The sequence below is a fragment of the Netta rufina genome, assembly GCF_964035555.1.
Source record: "Netta rufina genome assembly, chromosome: 5".
NCBI classification, from domain to species: Eukaryota; Metazoa; Chordata; class Aves; order Anseriformes; family Anatidae; genus Netta; species Netta rufina.
Genome location: NC_140128.1, coordinates 33595912 through 33618231, shown reverse-complemented (window position 1 = coordinate 33618231; position 22320 = coordinate 33595912). Strand labels below are relative to the sequence as shown.

General features: G+C 45.4%; 1 protein-coding gene across 2 annotated transcripts in view; it reads left to right on the top strand.

The window, feature by feature from the left end:
* Positions 1–22320, top strand: part of AMBRA1 (autophagy and beclin 1 regulator 1) — a 128001-nt gene that overhangs the window by 10784 nt on the left and 94897 nt on the right. For both annotated transcript variants that reach the window (XM_084287471.1, XM_084287472.1), the window contains exons 5-8: positions 206–378; positions 1156–1222; positions 1810–3269; positions 20488–20574. In XM_084287471.1, coding sequence (XP_084143597.1) covers positions 206–378; positions 1156–1222; positions 1810–3269; positions 20488–20574 — 1787 coding nt within the window. The remainder of the gene's footprint in view (positions 1–205; positions 379–1155; positions 1223–1809; positions 3270–20487; positions 20575–22320) is intronic.

Genomic DNA, 22320 nt, shown 5'->3' with positions numbered 1-22320 from the left:
TGTTTGAGACACACATGTAAAAGTACACCTGCGGTCATTGTTGGGGGTAGTACTGTGTTCTGGATATGGTCTCATATGAGAGCAGCTGTTGTTGAAAGCATCACTTCAATGCTGTAGGCAAAGTCTCAGAAGGGGCATGTGCATGGAAACCTAATGATCTTAAATTGTATCATAAACTGCTTGTGGTTCTTGACTCCTCACTCAGGGTGGAAGTGAGAGCTGGTTCACAGATAGCAACAACGCCATTGCATCACTTGCTTTCCATCCTACGGCTCAGCTCTTGCTGATTGCAACTGCCAACGAGATACACTTCTGGGACTGGAGTCGTCGGGAGCCTTTTGCAGTGGTGAAAACAGCCAGCGAAATGGAGCGGGTCCGGTGAGTTCTTGTTTCCAGAGGAAGAGGGCACTTGTCTGGAAAAATAGTCAGGTTTGGGAATATGGGTTTTTCCTCTGGGATGCTGCACTGTCTGTGCTGAAGCAGAGGAGAGAAACATTGTTAACAACTACATGACCCATCTGGTAGGAAAAAAAAACAGCCCTGTGAATAGAGGAAAAAAAGCAATTGGAAATAATATATCAGTTTGGATGTTCATATTTGTAATCAGCCCTGTGTCCTACAAATGCTTTCAGGATCTACTCCATTTTCATTTGTAAGCTTAGTAGTTAAACTTGTCAACCATAAGGATGAGAAAACCCAGAAGCTGCTGGAAGAGAGTGCTGAACTACTATTTTAGTGCGGTTACAGAGGAAACTGCCACTGGAAACTTGATGCCATCCTTTGAGCAGTTTAAGATGATGAAGTAACATTCAGGAGGAGTTAATCTCTCCCTTTGTACCAAATTCCAGAGTCTATGTACGTCTTCCCTAAAACTTCCTGGCTGTTTCTACTGATATAGCAGTGCTTACTGCCAGCTTTTAACTTCTGTATAGAGTTGCTGTGGACTAAAAAATAGCTGCAGACTTCAGCTAAATAAGTATGTTTTCTTCTTAATGCGTAAGCTTTTTTGACATCCTTCAGAAGCCAAGCTGGTAGGTAATATAGTAACAGTGCAGATATTTTCATGTGGGATTTTCTTTCGTGCTGTGTCTAGTTTCCTGTGTCAACGTGGAATGTGAACTGATGATTGATACTCTGGCTCTGCTTTTGTTTTAGGTTAGTACGGTTTGATCCCTTGGGACACTACTTGCTCACAGCAATCGTTAACCCTTCCAACCAGCAGGTAAGGGTAATGCATTGACTGACTAATTACAAGGTACTTTGTGTATTAACCCTGGTCTCCTCCTAAGCAGCCTTATGCTTTTCTGAAAACCTGCAGTCTTTCCAAGCTGAATTCTGTTCCAACTTAATTGGGTACAGAGATGTTCTCACGTAATGTGCAGGGCTGTTAAAGAACTCTCTTAAGTGTGCTCGTTTTGCCCTCACTGTCTCATTAGTGGTGGGACAGATGTCTCAATGCCCATGCTCTTTCCGTTGTGTTGCGACATCCTGCTGGATTTGAAGCTCCATGACCTATTAGCTGTGCTCCCCACAGCTGCTGACTCTCAGATGCTACTGCTTCTGTTGGTACGAGCAGCATGTTGAAGCTCACTGGGCTGGAGGAAGAGATGGTCTGGATCCAAAAAATGAGGTCCTTTGAAGTAAAGAGTTGGCTTCCTGCAACTCAAGGCTGGAGCCTTTTTTTCACTCTCTAGGAAGAGGCTTATCACATCCTTTCATCTGGCTGGGGTGGTAGCGGCTTTCTTCATTTTATCTGAAAGTGTAGGATTTTGCCGTGAGGTGACTGAACCTTGATCCTTTCCTTTGCAGAGCGACGAGGAAGTGGAGATCTCTGTGGACAGTACAGAGATGCCGCATTATCGCCAGCGCGCTATCCTCCCCTCTCAGCCCGTGAGGCGCACGCCTCTCCTCCACAACTTCCTGCATATGTTGTCCTCCCGCTCCTCCGGCATACAGGTGGGAGAGCAAAACAGTGTTCAAGACTCTGCTACCCCATCCCCTCCACCGCCTCCACCACCACCACCTCCACCTCCAGCCAGTGAGAACACAAGGGCATCTGTCTATAACAGGCTCCGGGAGCGTGTCAGCTACCCCACAGCAGAGTGCTGCCAGCACCTGGGGATGTTGTGCCTTTGCAGCCGATGCTCTAGTGCAAGACTTCCATCTTCTCTCTTCCCACACCAGGAAAACGCACCCTCCACGTCTTCTGGTGCCACTGGCACGTCCTTCTCCTCTGTGCAGACAGAGCCTTACCAACCCCCAGAGCAGGCCTCTGTAGCACAGGAGGAGCAGGGGATACTTAACAGGCCCTCTGCTTTCAGCACAGTTCAGAGCAGCACTGCTGGCAACACCCTGCGCAACCTTAGCCTGGGCCCCACGCGGCGCTCCCTGAGTGGGCCTTTGGCAGGCCACCAGTCCCGCTACCAACAGTCTGCGAGAGAGATGGCTTCGGGCTTAGGTGGGTCTGACTGGTCCAGGACAGTGCTGAACATGAGCTCCCGCTCGGAGCTGGAAGCCATGCCTCCCCCTAGGACCAGTGCCTCCTCCGTGAGCTTGCTGTCGGTGCTGAGGCAGCAGGAGGGAGGTTCCCAGGCGTCGGTCTATACCTCGGCGACAGAAGGGAGAGGCTTCCTAGCCCCCGGGGCCGAGGGGGACAGCGGTAGTAGCGCTGGCCCGAGCAACCCGGCCAGCATCCGTAATGAGCTCCAGTGTGATTTGAGGCGATTCTTCCTGGAATATGACCGGCTGCAGGAGTTAGATCAGGGGATTGGTGGGGAGCCCAGCCAGTCGCAACAGGCTCAAGAAATGCTCAACAACAACATTGAGCCTGATCGGCCTGGTCCCTCCCATCAGCAGACTCCGCACAGCAGTGAAAACAATTCCAATTTGTCCCGGGGTCACCTGAACCGCTGTCGCGCTTGTCATAACCTGCTGACCTTTAACAATGACACGCTGCGCTGGGAAAGAAGCACGCCTAGCTATACGCCAGGGCAGGTCCAAAGCACGTTTGAGGGTGTGCCTCCAAATACCAGCCAGGTGCAGCCTGCAGAGAGAACCGAGGGCAGAGCTCCTGCCTCTAGCAGGCTGCAGCTGGGCAGCTCTTCCACCCCGCAGGAGGAGAGGACCGTGGGAGTGGTCTTTAACCAGGAGACGGGGCACTGGGAAAGAGTTTACAGCCAGTCGGCTTCAAGCAGACCTGGGAATGTATCACAGGAGGCCTTAAACCAGGAAATGCCTGAGGAAAGCTCAGAGGAGGATTCACTCAGGAGGTAAGATACACGCTCTGCCTTCCTCCTCCGTTTATTTTCTTAAACCTTTCCCATCTGGTCTGAGTTTTTCAGTGTTTTCAGAGTTAAAAACCTCTTGTCATGTGTTCGTGTGCTACTTGTGTGGATGAAAGTAGAGATGCTGCATTGATGCCTTTTATAGATGCCACTGTCATTCTGCAGATGTGTTCTGAAGGTTGTAAGGGCAGAGACCAGGCCTCCTAATGGGCGAGGAGGGTGATAGTGCAAACAGGCAAAAGGACAGGCTTCAGTAGCAGAGCTCTGGGGTGAACTGTGCTACTGGTGTTCCTCAGATCTTGCAGAGGGGGTGGGAACACGGGATGTGCTATGCTCTCCTTTGTACCCCAGAGCATGTGCGTGGTGTACATGGAAAATCTGCCCAGGTGAGGCATGGGGAATTGAGCGGGAGTTGGGAACAGCTTTCTTGAGTGCTCTGTCTTGTTGAGGTTGTGGTTGCTACATTGGAAGGGTTAACAATGATTTCCTTGGTGCAACCGTGTAGGGTGAAAAAAGCTAAAGCTCTGTGTCAGAGTGTTGGGAATATGTATTGGCTGCGAGTGTTTGATCAAACCCATGTGCTTTGCTTGCCCTTGACAAAGAGGTTTTAAAAGTGGCTCTCGTTCAAAGAGGTAGCTTTTAGAAGTGGCTCTTGCCACTTTTAAAAAGTGGCACAATACCACGTGATGCCTCCAGGATCGTTCTCCTGGATGGATGGGCTGGTTAGGACCCCGCTGATTACTGAACGTTTTAGGGTCTGCTGTATTCCTTTTTAGCAAGGGAATTCTTTTTTTGGAAGGACTTTTTAGATGTCATAGATGTTGCAGGCGACTAGAGCAAGCCAAATCAGGCCCGCACTGGGAAGGATCTGTGCTTTGTGTGGAAGTCTCTCGGCTGGCTTGTACCAACGATTCAGCTATGTGCATGCTTTGGATAGGGTTTCCTCACTGCTTTCAGATTGACGTCCTCTTGGTCAAGTGATTTGCATGCTTGTCAGAGGGAAGGTCCAGTCCTGGTGTTTCTTGGAAATGGATGCCTTGTGCTTTAGGAAAGCACAGTTTCCAGGTTTGATGCAAATGTAACTGACTGATGAGGCTTTGTACACAGAAGTGCCTGAGGAAAGGGAATTCTTCCCTTCTTCCTGCAGATAAGCTGCTTACGCTCAGACCGGAACAGTGACTGCCTTTCTTTTGCTGTAGTTGCATAGCAAATAAGTGGCGATAGTCATGAAATGATTCATTTGCTTCTAAATCCTTGCCCCAGTTTTTTTTATAGCCTGCCTTAATGAGACTCTCAAGCTGATTACATGGTAACTACTTCTTTCTTGGGCCTAGACTTACCTGACGCTAATTTATATCAGATATCCTCTATACCCTTATAAAAGAGCAGAGAGGTGAGGAGCTGACAAATACAGTTTTAAAACTGCACTTGTGTAAGTCTTGCATTACTTTATTTCTTTTGAAATAGCTGTACGTGCTCATAATACCTCCACCACATTGGTTGTTCCCTGGGCCAGTCACTGCGGTGTCAGAAATAAAAGGGGCAAATAACCGTTGTAATGATCAGGCTACTGGTACATATTTGGATGGTAAGATATGGTGGAATCTGCAGATGCAATCTTCCAGCTAGTTCTGTAGGAATTAGCATTTAAAAATGCTCTGAAGTGTTCGTCTTAGTCTATCCCACAGTGCAGGAGCTGAACTGGCTGTGGCCTAAATGCTGGAATCCTGTAACTAAATCTCTGGGTCACTTTGCAGGTGCTGGTTGCTGCTCTCTCCTTCGTGGTTGTAGCATCTGTGCAGGGTCAGCTTTCTACCTGGTTGCCTGTGCAAACAGATGTTTTTTGCAAGGATGAATGAATCTGGGGCACGTAGCTCAATAAGTGAGCCTAATTCCAGAGGTATTCCTATAGTACAAAACCTGCTTCTGTTGTCAGACTTCCCCTGAGAACAGGCACGGCACGGGCTTCTGCTTCGAGCTGAAGTTAAGGTGACTGTTGAGTAGGGAGGTAAGGAGCAGGGAGCACTCTGGTAGTAAAATGCTCATGGCAATTTCCTTGAAGCAAAGCTTCATTTGCTTTCCTGTTAAACGTGCTGCGTGGACCCGTGGGGAGCTTTATCAAATCCTTCCCCTTAAAAGGAACCCTGCTTGTGGGATACCTGTGTCCTGCAGCTGTCATTTTTTCCCCCTTTCTTAGGCTATATTATATTTTCCCTCCCAGAGCAGTACAAGTCAGCAAGCAGCCACTTACCTATTTTTCCCCCTAGAATGAGCGTACTCAGGGCCAGCTGCCTGATCTTCCAGACCTAGATTGTGCTGTAATGGGCAATGAATCACTTCTGCACAGCAGCATCCAAAAGGTGTATTAATTTTTGCAGCTCTAGAAGTGTGCAAAGATGGTGACTAAGGTTCCTGAGGTGTAAGCTTTGTAACACAAAGTGATGGGGAAAGAGAGGAGGGGAGGAGAGTTTTTGAGCAGAGGAAGCAAGTGATGACTGATACCTACTTTCAGTCAATGTAATTTGTGCCTGTGGACCTCAGGTTAGGGAGGTCTTAGCACTGGGGTACATCTATTTGCTCCAAACCTGCATCTTATCTTCTGTTTTTCTTTGTTTCTCCATTAGATGTCCTCGTAGGGCAATCGAGCTCTTTATTCGAAGGCTAGCTGAAAAATTTAAGACAGAAATTGCATCTGGAAACGGTGTGTGTATTCCCCTTGCCAGTCCATGGGCAGGATCCATTTCTTGACCTGGCTTGCCTGGCCGAAAAGCGTCTTGCTGAGAAGAAGTTGCCGTAGAGGGTCAATTAAGTTAATAGGTAGTTTAATGAAGGTTGTTCCTCTTTGAATTCTGTTGATGCAGTTACACCATCTGGGTAGAGAGAATTCTGCTCTTTCTGATGGTGCTGGATTAATTATCTTGGGCTAATCATGGAGGCACTAATAAGCATGTAATGAAGCTATTCCTGACTAACAGCTCTGGCACCTCTAATAGGCAGCATGTGTCACTGAGAGCCTCGGTGGTGCAGCAGTCTTGTCATACCCAGCTTGGCATGAAAGCAGCACAGGCAGCGAGGAGCTTGAAGCCGTGTCAGGGATGTATGAAGTTGGGGAAGGCCATGGTCTACCTTAAGCAGAAGTTGCTGAGATTGAGCTTCAGCTTTTCTGAGGTTCTCCAGGCTGATCTCATTAATTAAAATGTAGTTTTTTTTTCCCCTGTGGATTGATTTTTTGCCTCACTTCTAACATCAAAGTGAAAAGAGCCCTAGAAATCCCTGAAGTTGGCATGTGAAATGTGCTGCATGAAATCGGTGATAGGAGCAATTGGCAAGATCTGGATGAAGCAAAGATAATTGAGCAACAGATGTTAGCTAGTTTAATTTTTCTATAACTTTTTAATTAAAAAAATATGTGTAGAGAAAGCATTGTGTTAATATTGTAATCTCAGTGAGGGAAAAGATCTTGTAAGTACCTTAAGCCATTGTTGCTGCATCGGCCAATTCAGGTTTATAATGAAAAGTTGAACAGGGGATGAGAAAGAATCCTAGTCAGCTGCTTGCTTGCGAGTAGCTGGTGTCACCTTCTTAAGAAAATTATGTATAAAATACAAAAGCCTAGTGGCAGTCCTTCCTGACACGTATTTCAGCTCCTCAGCTAATGAGAGAGGTACGGTGCCATGCTGTCTGATAAACCTGATCCACATCTTCAAATGCCACCTCTCCAGCCATTTCATTACGATACCAGTGATCTCTAAGGAACTAGTGAGTTGTTACACTAAATAAATAAATAAAATCCTCTGGTTTTAAATCTTCTGTTGTTTTTGTATTCTGGCATGACACACCAAGCCATAATCTTTCAAGCAGGGATGCAAGGAGCACGTAGTGCCACCTGTGTCCCTGTTCATGTAACTCAAACCTCATCCCGTGAAACAGGGAAAAGAAACGTACAAGGTGAAACTTGTCCTCTACGTGTTCAAGCTGTGGCTGCTCATATTGTGCTAAGGGGGAAATCTCAATGTTGTTTACCTGTTTGTTTTGACTGGAGATTTAAATGGATTACTGTAAATGAAAGGTGAGCCCTGTCTTATTGCCAGGCAGGTTTGACAGAAGCCTGTGTTTCATGAGGAAAGGTGTTTTGTTGTCCTTATTCTTGCGTTGAGAAGCCTTGTCTGACAATTACGCCAGGCTCCTCTAACCACTGCATTGTGCTGGTTCCTGAGGTCACGTTGTGCAGGCTGAGGTATGAGCAACTCGTGGGCCTGCTTTAAGAATACATCGCCTTGCTCACCAGTTTAGTTTTCAGGCTAATGAAGCTGCCTGAAAACCTGAGAAGTCTTTTGAACCATCCTAGGTTTTGCCATGTGCAGGCGTAAGAGCGTGTGTGAGGTGGGGGAGTTGGTGTTGGTATGAACTCCTGCCTGTTGTTTGGGAGGCTTCTCCCCTGAGCCAGGATGGTGGCACTCAGCTGAGACGGGGAGGTTGTATGTAGGATTATGAGAGCAGTCCAGCCACCAACACTGTATGTGGCGAGAGTTTGGCTGTGGTGTTGCCCTTAGTAAGGTGTGAGTGCTCTCCCTGTGGCTTCAGCTGCTAGGCAGCCCCAGGCCTCTGCGCCATGCTCCTGCCAGGTGCATGAGGGCCTGGAGGCTGTGTGGGACTTGAGCTCATACCATGGCTTTCTTCAGTCCTGACGGCCTTTCTGGCACCACATAGCTCTCCATATGCACACCAGGTACGAAAAGAAACACCCAGTCCGTTTCCCTCTGAGCTCATTTCATTTCCATATTGCCTTGCTGCCACAAGGTGGTAATGTTGCTTCTGCTCCTTGCTTTCCCCATCTCCTTGCAGAACCGAAAAGTTCGAGTTCTTGTAAACAGGGGAAAAAATAGATAGCCCGAGGTCCCATGCCTCCCCACCTCCAGTCCTAAATTGCAGCTTATCTACTTAGTCACCAGACATTTGCAAGCTCTTCAGTGTTTGGGGAAAGGTATGAATGGGGATCCTGAGGGGAAATGGCTCAGGTCCTGAATGAAAGCAAGGCAGCAGCTTAGCCTCTTGGCTTTTGTCAGGTTTTGAAAGGGGTGGATTTGGATCTCAAGGTGAAAGATATTTTTTTGACAAGCAAATACCTGTAAATTGAAGATGTAAGAGAGCTAGCCAAATTCACAGAACTTGTCACAAATTCATGCTCATTGTCTACCAAGCCCCGAGCAGACCTTTCTTTACAGTCTGCCTTCTTGGAGGATTTTGTCTGCATTTAAATGGATGCTCTTCCTTTGAAGACCTGCATAATATGTGGCTTATTTTCTGGAGGAATGCTTGGCAGGTGTTGACTGGAGTTTGAGTGGCCACCTTTTCCATGGGGCTGTGTTTATTTTGTTCAAGTATGCCTTTAACTCTTACCCAAACTTTTAGGCTTCTCCATAAGAAGTCAATGAATGGTTGTGTGTGTTGGCTTTTTTTTTTTTTATTATTTTTCCTGATGCAAATAAGCATGGCTTACTCATGACCACGAGGGGATGCCTCTTCCGATTCGAAATTGTAGCTGTGGTGTTGACTTGTGGTCAGGCTGGGATTAAACTGGACTGGCAGGGTAGGGACAGCCACGTTTCTGCCCGGCGATGCTAAGTGCTGTAGTCACTTCTAAAGCTCGGTGTGGAGCTCCTGGTAGAGCCTGAGCCTCTGATGTGCTGCTCTAATTTCTGGTGTAACTGACCAGCTGGTTCAGATCTCTGCATATATTGGCTTCGGGGAGCTTTTTCACCACATAAAGCACCGAATGTAAAGGCTCACGTCGCTCATATCCTAGCCTTAAAAACAAGCAACCAGAACGTTTCTGTGCCCCCTGCCGTGGGTGCAGATTTGCCTCCTAGGAGACATTTCCATGACCGAAATGTATCATCAAATTGGCTAGAGGTGGCCTAAAATAGAAAAGTGTAGTGCTGCTCCCTTTGCTTTTTTTGGAGGGGAGGAAGCTGAAGCATGGGGGAACTGCAGCCTTGTCTAAAGCTACAAAGTGCATCTTGTCGCAGAGACAGAACGCGTACCTAGTGTATCCAGCCTTGTTTTGTTCCATAATTAACAAAAACAATGTTGTTACTATTTTTTCCTAATTGCTTACAGCAACTGTGGCTTGTTTATTCAAATATTTGATATTTATTGCAGCAGTGACGTATTGAGTCCACTTAAAAAGGGGGGGAGTTGAGCAGGAGGACGGCACATCGCCGAGCTGTAAAGAAGAGATGCAGCAGTGCGATGCTGACTGCTCAGACCAGACATCACTGTGAATGTTTCCCGTGCCAACTCCAAACCAACCTGTCCAACAGTGCATACTGAGCGGGTTTGTCATTGCTTACACTCAGACCCCTTTCTGCTGGAAACCTTGCTAGTCCTGACGCTTGTATTTTGGGCTCAGTGTTCAGTTTAAACTGGTAGTGTGTAGCCCTCAAAGCAACAAAAAGCTTATAAGACTCTGGTTTAAACACAGATAAATTTTGGCCAGGTCATGCATTAGAAGGACAGATAGCCTTAGATAAGGTACACAAGGAAAAAAAGAAATAATATAGGTCTTACACCTGTCTCATGTTAGTGTCTTTTTGTAGGTGCTGTGGAAAGGATTTTCTTGCAAACCTTGTAGGCTTCGTAGGCCAAAGTGGTACTTCTCAGAAGTTTATGCTGTGCTCTTTTCAAGCTTGTTAAGAAATCCTGGAGATGCTCATCACAAGTGATTGTGATAGAGATGAGTAATATCTCAGTAGCGAGTGAGGAACAGTGGGATAAAGAGAAATTACAAAGGGGGTTGCAGGCAGAGAAAAGTGAATCAGGTTCGTGGTAGAGGAGAAGGGCAAAACTGTGGGGCAGGGGTCTGATTTATGGAAACATTAGCCTGGACATAGAGGAATGAAAAAAAAATTGTCAGTGCTGAATGTAAAGCGAAGTGCTAGTCTGAAGGTGACATATTTTAACATGATTTGCTGCATTGAGGGTGAGATGCTCAGGTTGTGGACAAACTGAGCTAGCATTGTTTATTTGGCCTTTACTAAAAATAGCAATGGCTTTCATCACGGAAACGTGACAACAGCGTGAGCTGTAGGAGAGGCTGCAGTGATATCTGAGTGGTCACTTGGTGTCTGTGTGAGCCCTGAGGCTTTTGCTGCCGATCTTCCAGCTTTGTTTTTTTCCAGACCAAGTGTGCTGTCTCTGTGTGGTCAGGAAAGGCTTTGTTTTACTGAAGTGTTACAAGTTCGGGCTCTTGAATATGCTGCTAGTTGTTATGTAGAAGAGCAAGTGAAAGAAGTACCCTCTCTTGCACAAATGTTCCTCCCCGTGCCTTTGACGACTGGTTTCCTGGCTTAAGAATAATTTAAGGCTGCTTTTTGCATCTACTTCCTTACTGAAAGTTGGTGCGGGGAAAAAATGATGCTTGTGTTTCGCCTCTTGTAGTGACTAATAGAGGTTACTCCCTGCTGCTGAGCTTCCCACTGTACTTTGGAAAGCTGAGCATGTGCAGTTTTTGCCAAACTTGGAGAAAGGCTTAAGCCTCCTTTTCTTTTTCTTGGCCTGAATTTAAATATACAGCAATGGCTGTAGCACACAAGCAGAGATTTCTTCCCTCGTTACTCTTGCAACAGTTTGGCTTGTAAGCTGTGCAGGTATAGCAGCAGCTCTCTGCCTTCTCAAAACACCTTCGTGGTGTTTCCTCAGCCAAACCACTTTCCTTCTCTTACCTCTTTCTTGGTAGCCCAGGCCTAGCAGTGAGGCGTTCACCTGTAAAATAAATAGGTAAAGTTTTTCTACAGTTTCAGGAAAGTGAAGATCTGTTTCCCAACAGGTCTCTGTTCGTGGAATTGTTCAGGTAAAGTACTTGGCTCTTTGTGCACCTGCTCCTGCATGGCAGCAAGGGAACTTGTGGAAATTTCTCAGTTAGGATGGAAGAGGAGCATGCTTCCAAACTGCCCTACTTTTTTGTTTCTCCTGCAGAACAATGAGATTTAGAGGGGTGGGTGTCTGGTTTTGGTGTCAGAGGTTTCTTTTGGGGAGGGTGGGAGGGCTGGGCTGTCTGAGACAACCACAGAACAAGTATGTTGGTTAAAGACAGATTGCTTGGAAGCTGGAGGACAGCTGACTTCAACCAGATAAAGCAGATAGCTATTTGAGGATACTGTAAAACAGTGTTTCTTGGCTTTCCTACAGGCAGGGAGAAGTGCAAATAGCTTCCCCTCTCTTGGAAGCTGTCTCTTTATTAGGCTGTCTGTCCTGTGCTGTCTGCACGTGGCTTCCCTGCAGCCTCCTGCTCCAACAGCAGCAGCATGGTCAGCGTATCCAGGCAGGCCCACCTGATCTGGAGCAGTTGCTCGTGTTCACCTATTAGCTACATATGTTGAGTTCAGATAAACATGGTGTTCTGTATTGGAGATGACTCTCAGCTTATGGTTAATAGTGGTCTTTGACATGCCTAAATTATCTAGCCACAATTCCTCCATCTTGTTGTCTGGCTTCAGGTAAGGAACGTGAAAACAATCTCTTAATTTTTTTTTTTCCTTTTGCCAAGAAACAAGCTGTGGGCAGGCTCTCAGACCTCCTATTTCAGTCCCACTTGCTCAACTAAATGATTTTTGTAGCTTTCTTGAGTGTGGGGTGGAGCTGGAGATGTTGGCGGTATAATGTGCCTCTTTTTTATGCTAATATAAGCCCTCAATCATTAGATGTGCAGTCACTTACATATATTGCGTGCGTGCGCTTATTTTTCACGCTCTTTATAAATGCACACGGCACAGTGTGCCTGGGGACAACGTGCCCTCATCCAATTATTCGCTCCTTAGTACAGAATCTGGGCTGGAGAATTTGCAGTGGAGCGCACACTTACTGCCTAGTCCTGGAGCCAAGTGGAGAGAGAGAGAGAAGGAGCGGGGGGGGACCTGTGGTCTGACTCCGTAATACAACTGTAACCAAAATAGTGATGATTCTAGATTTCTCCAGTTGAGCCGTTCTGGTCTGTTGAATAGCTAACGTGCATTTCAAATGTTTTCCACATACATATTTAACTGATTGCGCCAAATGGCTGTTTGTGTGATGATGTAACTGACCCCCTCCCTTGCTCTTCTTGAGAAAGCACCTGCTGGAACTCAAGTCTGTGAATAAACAGGGTTCATTATCTGCCAGGAAACTGACTCATTTTTCTGCTCAGAATGTGTTAGTATTAAATCCTTCCCCCGTCTTCGTGAAGTGGGAGGGCTGGGGTAAGTGGCTGAATTGTCCTGCAGGTCATCTGTTGACCCACATCTTTTCATTATTTCAGCCGAAGCTAAAGGAAGTGATTGATGTGCAGAGGGACCTCTGTTTTCATAGCCTTAGAAACCTACAGAGATAACAGTATGGCTTCTGCCCCCTCAGGAAAGACACCTCCTCTTCAGTTCCCTATGGAGAAGCGGGAGTCCTATGTAATTATCCCAGAAGCTGACGCAGATCTGCATGCGTGGGTAAGCAGAGCTTTCTGCTGTCCACACAATCTGTGGTGTTGGGAACTCCCAGAACAAGGAGAATGTGAAGCACACACTCTGCATATGAGGGCAGGTAGAACAACCCTCAGAAGAACAAAGGTGTCTGCAGGCTCGGGGAGTTCAGCACGTTGCCTATGTTCTGGCTGGGCTTTCACACCTGTTTTCATAACCGTGATGACTAGGACCCAGTTAGCTGAATTTCTGATATAATCACGTGTTAGAGTCCAGGTGAAAGGTATGTGATGTCTGTCTGCAGCTTAGCTGAAGTGCCTGTCCCATTCTGAGCACTGTTATAAACCCCTTACTGTAAAGCAAAGCAGCCTGTGCAGGAGCTCAAGCTGGAGTTGATTTAAATTTCTCCCCCCCACCCCAAGTCTTATCGCTGCAAAACGAGAGTGTACAATCTTTCGTTGCTCTTTTAATTTCAGAGTTATTGGCAAACTAATCAATGCTGTCATAGCTGCACTTGACCCTTTTAATGTCTATCACAGATACGTGCTTCCTCTTGCCAGTTGAAATAACACATTAATTATTCCATGGGTGCTGTGTGATGAGGACCTCTGCATAATGATCCCTCATCTTCTGTTCTGATGCATGGCCTTTGTCAGCAAGTGAAGCAATAGATTAAGAATGTGACCTTGGGTCCACTTAGGGAATTTGTTATCTTTCTTAGAGCCACCGACCTTCCTGTGATGAACTCGAAGGTGCTGGGCAGCTCCTATGGCATCAGGTGGAGGTTGAAGTTCCTAGTCAGAGCGCAAACGTGCAGAAATAGTAGAATTTATCATGGGGTAGTTAAATGGAAGTGGGTAAGTGCTGAAGAGTTAACTGTGTTCTCTTGGAACTGTCTGCTCCCTGCCTCATGATTAGAACTCGAATCCCAACCTTTATTTTAACTGTTAGTACTCTTACCTACAGTTCTTTGTTTCCTTTTCCCTGCACTCTTTCCCCCTTTCTATCTTGGCTGAAGACCTGATGTGCTGTTTTCTGACTAAGAAACACTTAAAGCTTGTTTTCTACAGGATTCTTGCACCGAAACAGTGAAAAGGGAAAATGTTTTTTCATGAGCACTGTTCTGTATCCAACCTGCTTCTCCTCCAGGAAAACAGATTCTGGTTCTCTGACAACTCCACACCTTCAGCTGGGTAGTATGCCTTCGCTGTCCCTGTCTGCCCTTCAGAGTTAGTGCAAACTCTCCCAAACAGGCCAAAATGTCCTACAAAGTCCATGTTTAGAACCTATCTGTGATTGCATCTTTGCTGTCACTGTTCCCTCCTTTTCCTAAACAAAGGAAACTTTATTGTAAAGGTTGTTAACTATTTGGAAGAACTTTAACACGCCCCCCCCCAAAAAAAAAACAAAAAAACACAAACCAAAGAACATAGGATCAAAAGAATGCCTAATGGGGCTTGGATACCCCTGAGAGAGGCAGCCCACCAGCTCTAGGATGAGGAGCTGCATAGCAGAGATGGGAACAAGAGGCTGGAGGAGCAATTCAGAACTGTGAAACTCAGCACTGAGGTGTTCATCAGCACTGAAGTTCTGGGGTTATCTGTCTTTTGTATTTATCTAGGTGTCTACACCTTGTAGGTGGTTACAACTGTCTTAAGAAAAGCATATCCTTCTTTGAACACCTCTTCACTTCTAATCATCTGCTTGCGATCTGCCTTAATTCAGTCTTGATGCCAGGCTCACGATGACTAACCATAGCCATGAGAAAGTTGAAACAGTCTAGAAATGTAAACTTAGAGGTATCAGAGTAGATTCTGTTAAGGACTTAATTTTAGAAATCATCTTGTCAGGCAATCTTTAGAACTGCATGCTGATTGCTTTTTTTATTTTAGGCTTGAATATGAAACCAGTGATAGCAATAGTGTTTTGCTGTTTGACAGGGACTACAAAACTTTTGGGGAACATGGAGCTGTGGAACAAAATGCCTGATGGGTTCTGCATACGTGACTTCAATTTGCTCGTTGAAATTGGGCAACACAGTACAGAGTTGTCTGAAATAGTTTTTCCCTATTCTTCAGAGAGAAGGAAAGGGGGGGGAAAAAACAAAACCAGTGGATGGTGTTGGCTGAGGTTTTTGTTTAGCATAGCTTTCTAGTCTTCTACTGCGACTGTAAGCGGTCTCCAAGAATTAACTGGACTTGTTAGCAGTTAATGGTTGAATTTAGGATTTGAGAGAGGGTAGCAGCGTTACTGGAGAGCCAGAGAACATTCATCTGTCTTCACATTTCAGCTTTCTTCTTGTCTTTATGTTAAACATTGTGCTGTCAGAAGAGGAGGATGACTGAAGGGAATCTAGTTTTAAGCTTTTGCTGTGTTTTACATTCATTAGGAGCACATCCACAGGGACAAGTGCTCGGGAGAACTGATTGCTAGCTGTAAGTCAGAGGACTGAAAAGGGGATGTGATATGAAGTAGTGCAGTAACTTTACTTCCAAATGAGCAGCAGGGAATTCTGTAAAAGCCTTTCCAGGGAAGATGTAAAACCTGGGGAGGAAGTTCACAAGCTGCTAGAATTGTCAATGTACTTCTCCTTCAAAGGATAATTAAGAATTGCTCTGTTTTAGGCTCTCTGTGTAGCTGAAGGCTGGGATTATGTCTAGGGTAATTTTATCGATTTACTCTGGTTATTGGTGTGTGGCAGCTTAGGAGGATGGAAGCTGACTGCACAACCTTTTGGTTGTAGGGAAGCTAATCCTCAGTGCTGCTTGGTAGTGCTTCCCTTTTGGGAGAAGAGCCCTTCCCTCGGTGTGGTTTGGATAGTAGCACTACGCGGTAAGGCGCCTGCTGTGATAGCACATCTTGAGATCTGGTGTAGGAATTGCATGTCACCAGAAATTGTTACTGAGAAGTTAAATTTGCTGCGTTTAAGTGTCTTCTCAAAGCCTGCCTAGATGAATCACTCTGTCCCAAGAGGCTTTGGTGGTGATCCTCGCCCCCAGGGAGTGTGGTGCAGTCTGATAGTTGGTGTGCTGTGAGGAGATCGTATCCTCACTTTTCTCCTCCTCAGGCTGCAGCTTCTGGCACTCGGCTGCTTATTCCTGATAAGTTTCCCTTTTCTGCCCATAGTGTTCAGCACATTCATGCTCTTCTCTCTCTCATCCAAAGGCATGCTGTAACTCAGACCTTGCTTCCTTTTTCCCCTCAGTAGTGCAGCTGTTTGCAGACCCGAGTTGATGGAGCGAGCACTGAGCAGCAGTCCTGTAGTTCCTGACGTCTGGCAGAAAAGGCATCTGCTGAGATACCAGTGCTGCTGAGCAGGGGCCATTTATATCTTCGTGTAGTAGTTTTAAAACAACAATCACAAACAAAAACACACGCACAAAACACAATCCCCCTCCTCCTATTTTAGCAAGCCGGGCCAGAAGCATCTCCCAGGGTGAGCAGAGTTAATCTTCATCATCGTGGCATTGACTGACAACCTGGAGGATGATAATGTGTGATTTTTCCTGGTGAGCGGGGGAGGAGAGTGGAAATTGCAGTTTCGCTGTTAATTGTACTTTAGATGTCATTTGTGACAATTTCATATTGTCTAGACAGATATAGTGGAGCAGTTGCTTCCACAGAGCCTAGTGTTAGCCTGTTACATATCTGGGTAGCAAAAAATGGAGCTGGGGGGGTGCAGCAGGGAGGAGAGTGCAGTAAGCTCCGGAAAGGATTGGGGAGTCGAGCATGATCTACTGAAATCTTTCCAAAGAAGATAGAAGCAACGTGTATTTCTGTTCTCTCTTTGCATGTCTGTCAGAAACTGTTAGACATTAGTGGCTAGCACCTCCCTGTAACAGAGCTGCTGCTATTTGTTCGTGGATTGTCTTTATTCTACTTAACAGAATTGCTCCTAACCTCAGTGTATATCTTGGCAGGGAACTGGGCTACGTTAGACTGAGCTTACTGAAAACATATAGTCTGTGTCTCTTTCAGGACTTAGGGTAGCAAAAGCTATGAATGCAACATCCAAGACTTCTATAATATGCAATGTGACTTATTTAAAAACATTTATTCGCACCTTCCTTAGGGACAGGAGGTTACACTGTCACCATCACAAATCAGACACTTTATTGATGCTTATAGCAGCGTCCCTTTTATTGAAGCCATTTGTCAGTACCCGATGCATTCAGATCTCTAACTTGGACCTCAAGGGCTTAGCCTAGAATGAATTAGTTAATAGATTTTATTCATGTTCAGTACTCCGGTTTCAGTACAGATTTTGTTATTCGCAGGAGCATGAAGTGCAGAGATCCATCTGGATCTCACGAGATTGCGCGTTGCCTTTTTCGTTTTGTTTTTTGCCTGCTATTATATCTGTCGATGCTCACCTGTTGGTTGCCCGTAGTGACTGGAGAGGGCACAGTTGTAGGATAATTAAGAATCAATAGTTGCTAGCAGTTTCTGAGCTGAATTATCTTTGTCCACGTGATTTGAATGAGGCCTCACTAAGTGGCTCATGTGCCTTGGTGTGGTGTAGTGCAGGTGTCTTTGGTGTTGGCAGGCTTGGAGGGCTCCACTGGCACAACCATTTCAGCAGAGACCGTTCAACTCTGGCAGTGTGGTCTGAGAGTGGGTCCTGTGGATGATGCTTCACGGGGTGGAGTTGCAAAGGTTCAGGTAAAATCATGGGGCACTGAGGCCTATAGGAAGCTGGTTTCTCTGGATAACTGGCTGTGGAGCATCAGTCTGTGGCTCAGGCAGCTGTTGGTTTGTGCTTTACTTGGTGCTCATTTGAAGTGACACATGCCCTGTAGAGCAAGGTTTTTCAGGTGTTTATTTCAAGGATCAGATGGGGTCTAAACCTGGGGATTGTAGATTTCCTCAAGCCTGATGTTTCAGAGATAAGCAGAGTGCCTTCTGGCACAACGGTACTAGATGCTGTGGGGTGTGCCGTGCTCCTGTTTGCACACCCTTTTGGAGCCCTCTGCTTGGTGTGTGTTTTGATTTCTTTCAGCTTAGCTGCTGGCTGCTTTCTGAGGGTCATCCAGCTAACTCAGTGCCCTTTTTGGGCAATTGCCAGCATTTCCAAAGGAGAGAAAAAATATATAGAGATGGAGAATACCTGGAAATGCCTTTCTAACAGATCCTGCTGGGCTGTGCAGCATGTGCTGGTCATCTGCCCTTGTGACCCATTGACTGTGCTGTGTCATTTAGTGGAGAGAGCCCAAAAGGTTGGGAAAGAGGGCGTCATGTGCGTTGTATAAGCCCCAAGACTTGACAGTGACGATGAGTTGGACAGTTATTTGTGTGCACATCATCTGGGCGCTGTCAGCTTTGCAGGAAATGGCACCCAGCAGACCACTGGCGTTGTGTGTAGGTTGCTCGTACCCACAAGGAGACGACTGCTGTTCCCAGGGCTGGGAGCTGACCTGGCCCTGCCAGGATCTGCATGCTGTGGGAGCTCTTTCTGCCAGATGAAGTCCAGCAGGGGTAGTGCTGCCGAGCTCTACAGCTGGCAGGCATGGGACTGCTGCTAACACAGGGTGAAGCCTGGCTCCTGTGCCATCCTCTAAAACACTGCTCTGTACTCACCGGCTGTTGGGATACCGGGCAGTGAGTGCTTCACGGGCTGCATGCGGTCTGTGGGATGCCACTTGTCTTGCTGCATGCTTGGGTCTGACAGACAAAGGAAACTCTCCTGGTTTTGCTGGTTTGAAGCATCTTTTGCAGAACATGAAACCACCGATACGGACTGTTAATAGACTGCCCTGCGTTGTTGGAGGGAAGCACTCAAGAAGAGATTGTGCAGGGCTGTTCACAAGGGTGGCAGCCTCAGCTGGTGCTGGAGTGCTCTGTATAAGCAGCTCTCAAGAGTCTGCTTGACTGTGTTGATGCTGCAGTGCCAGTAACCCAGTCTCTGAACCCTGAGCTGGTGGCTCAGAAAGGGACCAGTTGACTGAACAGGTAGAATATCTGGTACAGTCATGCTCAACCATCCACCGCGTCCCCCCAGAAGTAATAATAGCAGTTTATATATAGAGTGAGTGATAGGTTGTAGTGACTGCAGGTCTGTCTTGCAAAACTGTTGCACCATTTGTTCTGGGTTGCCTGCCTTGGCATATATTGACTTCTACACTTAGAGCAGGAGAGAGGATTTGGTAGTATGGAAGATAACTTTCTGGGGAGCCGAGGGTTTCCCATCTTCAACATCTAGTGGTGTTGAAGGTTAGAGCTTTTGACTCAGTTACTTGGGGAATTAATTCATCTCAAAGTTGAGAGATTTAATAACTCTTCTTGGGTAAGACAAATGGTTGCCAAGCAACATTGTGCCAGGGAGGACAGGATTTCTTCTTTACGTTCTCTAAAGTCCTAGTGCTTTGCAGCAGATGTGTGCTTTTCCGAGTAACTAGAGCCATCTTTTTGCTGTTTCCTGTACTCTAGGTTTAAAATGTAAAAGTCAAGGGTTTTATTTACTTATTTTATTCCTGGAATGCAATCCAGATTTGTCTTTTGAGCCTGATGGGGAAGCTACTACTGGGAAGAACGTGTCTCATTTGCATTTGTGCTGTATATACCTGAGAAACATTCTGGCTGGGCTTGTGCTCTCACTATCTTCTTTCTTTTGTGATATTTTGACTTGCTGGCTAGAAATGGGAGGCTGGATGTGGATCTGGTCCATCATCCTGCTTCCCGTGTTGATGCTTGCTGTCCTGCATTGCAAATGCTGCCTGCGAAGGAGGTACATGGGGCTAAGGCTGAGAGACTCAAATGTTTCTCACCGAGCCTGTGTGGGGGTGAATAGAACAGATGTGGTGTTGGATCTCTTTGACTTTCAAACCATAACAATTTTAATTTGGGTTGCAATGACTGGAAAACAGATTTTATCAGGACTTTCGAGACAAAAAGACTTGAAAGGAAACTCAGCAGCCTTATAAACTTTGGTAGTTGATTTTTCCACTCTCCGCACCCGCCCAAAATCATCTCTCTTGTAAGTGTTAATGTAATGGCTGCAGCAGGCTTGAATGAGTCAGTCTTGAAACAATGCCATCCTCTGCTTTGTGGCGAGAAGCTAGCTAGAGGTGCATGTAGAAGCCGCGGTGGAGGACATGTTCCTGCTATATACTTTGATTCTGCTGCCTTCATGACTCAGACTCGCTTCTCGTGTATTCAAGCTGTCTGGCTGCATTTGCATACATTTGCTTCTTGAGTGAATACTTGGTATCTCTCCCTGTGACTGATTAAGATGCAGAGGAAATGAACACTTCTGTGTCCAAAAACCTTTCTTTCTGAGCCTTGAGACTAAGATTGAATGTTTTGCCATGAATATATGCCAGCAGTGTCCTTAGTGTCTCCATACCAAGCTGTGTTCTTTGTCCTGTGCTCCTTGGCCCATTCCATATGTGGCCACCTTTGAGTAGGTACGAATTTGACAGATGGCCAATGCAGCGTTAGTGTTTATGGACTTGGCAAACTGGGGTAGCTTATCTCCAAAGGAAAAATAACATCTGCATTTTTCCCTTGAAATTTGGAAGCGGGTTTGGGACCACTCTTCTTGCTCGAGGTATTCTTTCTCTTTTATAGTGAGAATATTACACTTTGTATAGCTATGTGACAAAAACACTTATGCCATCAGTCAGTGGTTTAGTATGTTGCAGAATTCTTTGCACCAATGATAGAAATAGTTTTAAGAGGCTTCAGCAAGTAGGACATAAATAGGAGGGATGCTCCTGGATGGTCTCTGACTTAGTCATTTGTTTTTTTCTTTATAGGAGGTTGCTGGAGTCTTCCCTCATTTCATTATCTCGCTACGATGGAGCAGGGTCCCGGGAACATCCAATCTACCCAGATCCAGCCAGGTAAGAGCTAAATGCAATTTAAAGACATTTTAGTTTCATAGACAAAAGCATTACTTTGGTCCAACTCCCTGAATCTTTTGGCAGTGGTCCTAGTATTGGGCCCATCCTCTTCTCAGTGACTTGCCATAGGGGCAAGAGAGCAAACCAAATGAAAAGATGTCATTAGGTCTTGAGGAGAATGAGGAAAAGAAGAAATTGCTGTTGAAGTAAGCGCATAAGAATTCCAGAAATCATTTGGGATGGAGAACACTAGGTGGCAAGCAGGTCCAATAGTAGAAATGAGATGATACCAATACATTTGAAGTATCTTCTAAAGGCAAAAACGCAGGAAAAAAGAAAAAGCCTATTAGGGAGTAAGGGTGACTGCAGTAAAGGCAGTTAAGAGCTGGTGAGAGCAAACAACGTGCTTGGAAGAATGGAATGTCTCCATAACTGTGTAAGTATGAGAAAGCATAACCAGGATGTGAAGTATACTTAACTAAGAATGAATTACTGACAATTATTTCTGAAGAGTCATGAATCATTGACATTAGAAATAGGAACACCTGTAGTGCTGCTTAACCTCCAGAAGAGGTGGGAGTATTTCAGAGGACTAGAAAAAGCAAACATGGCAGAGTTATCAAAAATGGAAAGGAGTGATCTTTGCAGTTACCACTTAATGTATTAAGAAAACAACAGATGGGATAATATGACCTACAGACTCTGTCAGAAAAGATGATAGAATCGTGAACAGCAAGCAGCTTTGGAGGCTTTCAAAGACTAAGTTATGACAACAAGCTTTCTTTAGATGGGTTTAACAAAGGTATAAACGAGGAAAATTCAGTAAGTTTTAAATATATCTAATTTAGGCTCTTAAGGAACCTCTGGCATAATTGCATGATTTGAAGGTTACTAGGATTTATCATACGAGCGATACAGGAACAATGTATCAAAACTAAATATCGAAGTTGCTGATGGAGGTGCTTTTTTCCCCTCTTGTTCTTTTCTATATTGACACCAACATACATTTTTATACAGACAGTACTCTAAGTACAAGTTCTCAAATAAGAGGTGATGTTGCAAACTGGCCACACAGTATAATTATGCTATTAAATGACTCTTTGACTATCTCTGTAAATAAATCCTTGCAGGGGAGAAATGTTATATCAGGCTTTTTTTCCATCTGTTATGAAGAAATTTACTCTGTAAAGATAATTTAATGGTTTAAGAAAGATATAAAGCTGTCTGGAGTGAGGTGTAAGTAAGGTGGAGTGTGTTTCCCATATATGAGGTCACTGGAAGACCTACCTAGGTTACTACAGAACGTCTTGGTAACCAAATGTCAGAATAATGCTGATAAATGTAAAAAGCTTTCTAGTTGGCAATTGATTAAATGATAGAGGGACAAACTCATTTACCCAGAGAGATAAAAATATTTTACAAAGGTCAGTTAAAGGATATTACTACATTCAAGTCAATTTATGAATGCTAAGAGCTGTTAGATGTCTGGAAGTGCATCATTTCTTATATTCTGGAATGCATAATCTAAAATAGGCAGATTTCTCGAGATTGTAAGAAGTGGTTTTGGCTCTCTGGGAACTGCATTTTGAAAAGGAAAAAAATAAGAGCCTGCCTAGATTACCGAATCTTTTTTCCCCCTCTGTCAGACTTCTCCCATAGTGAAGCTCAATAAAGTGTATGAGAAAGGATCCCTGTCTGAGACATTTCCTAGCATAAGGTGAAGCATTGTCAAAAGTATTTTTCTAC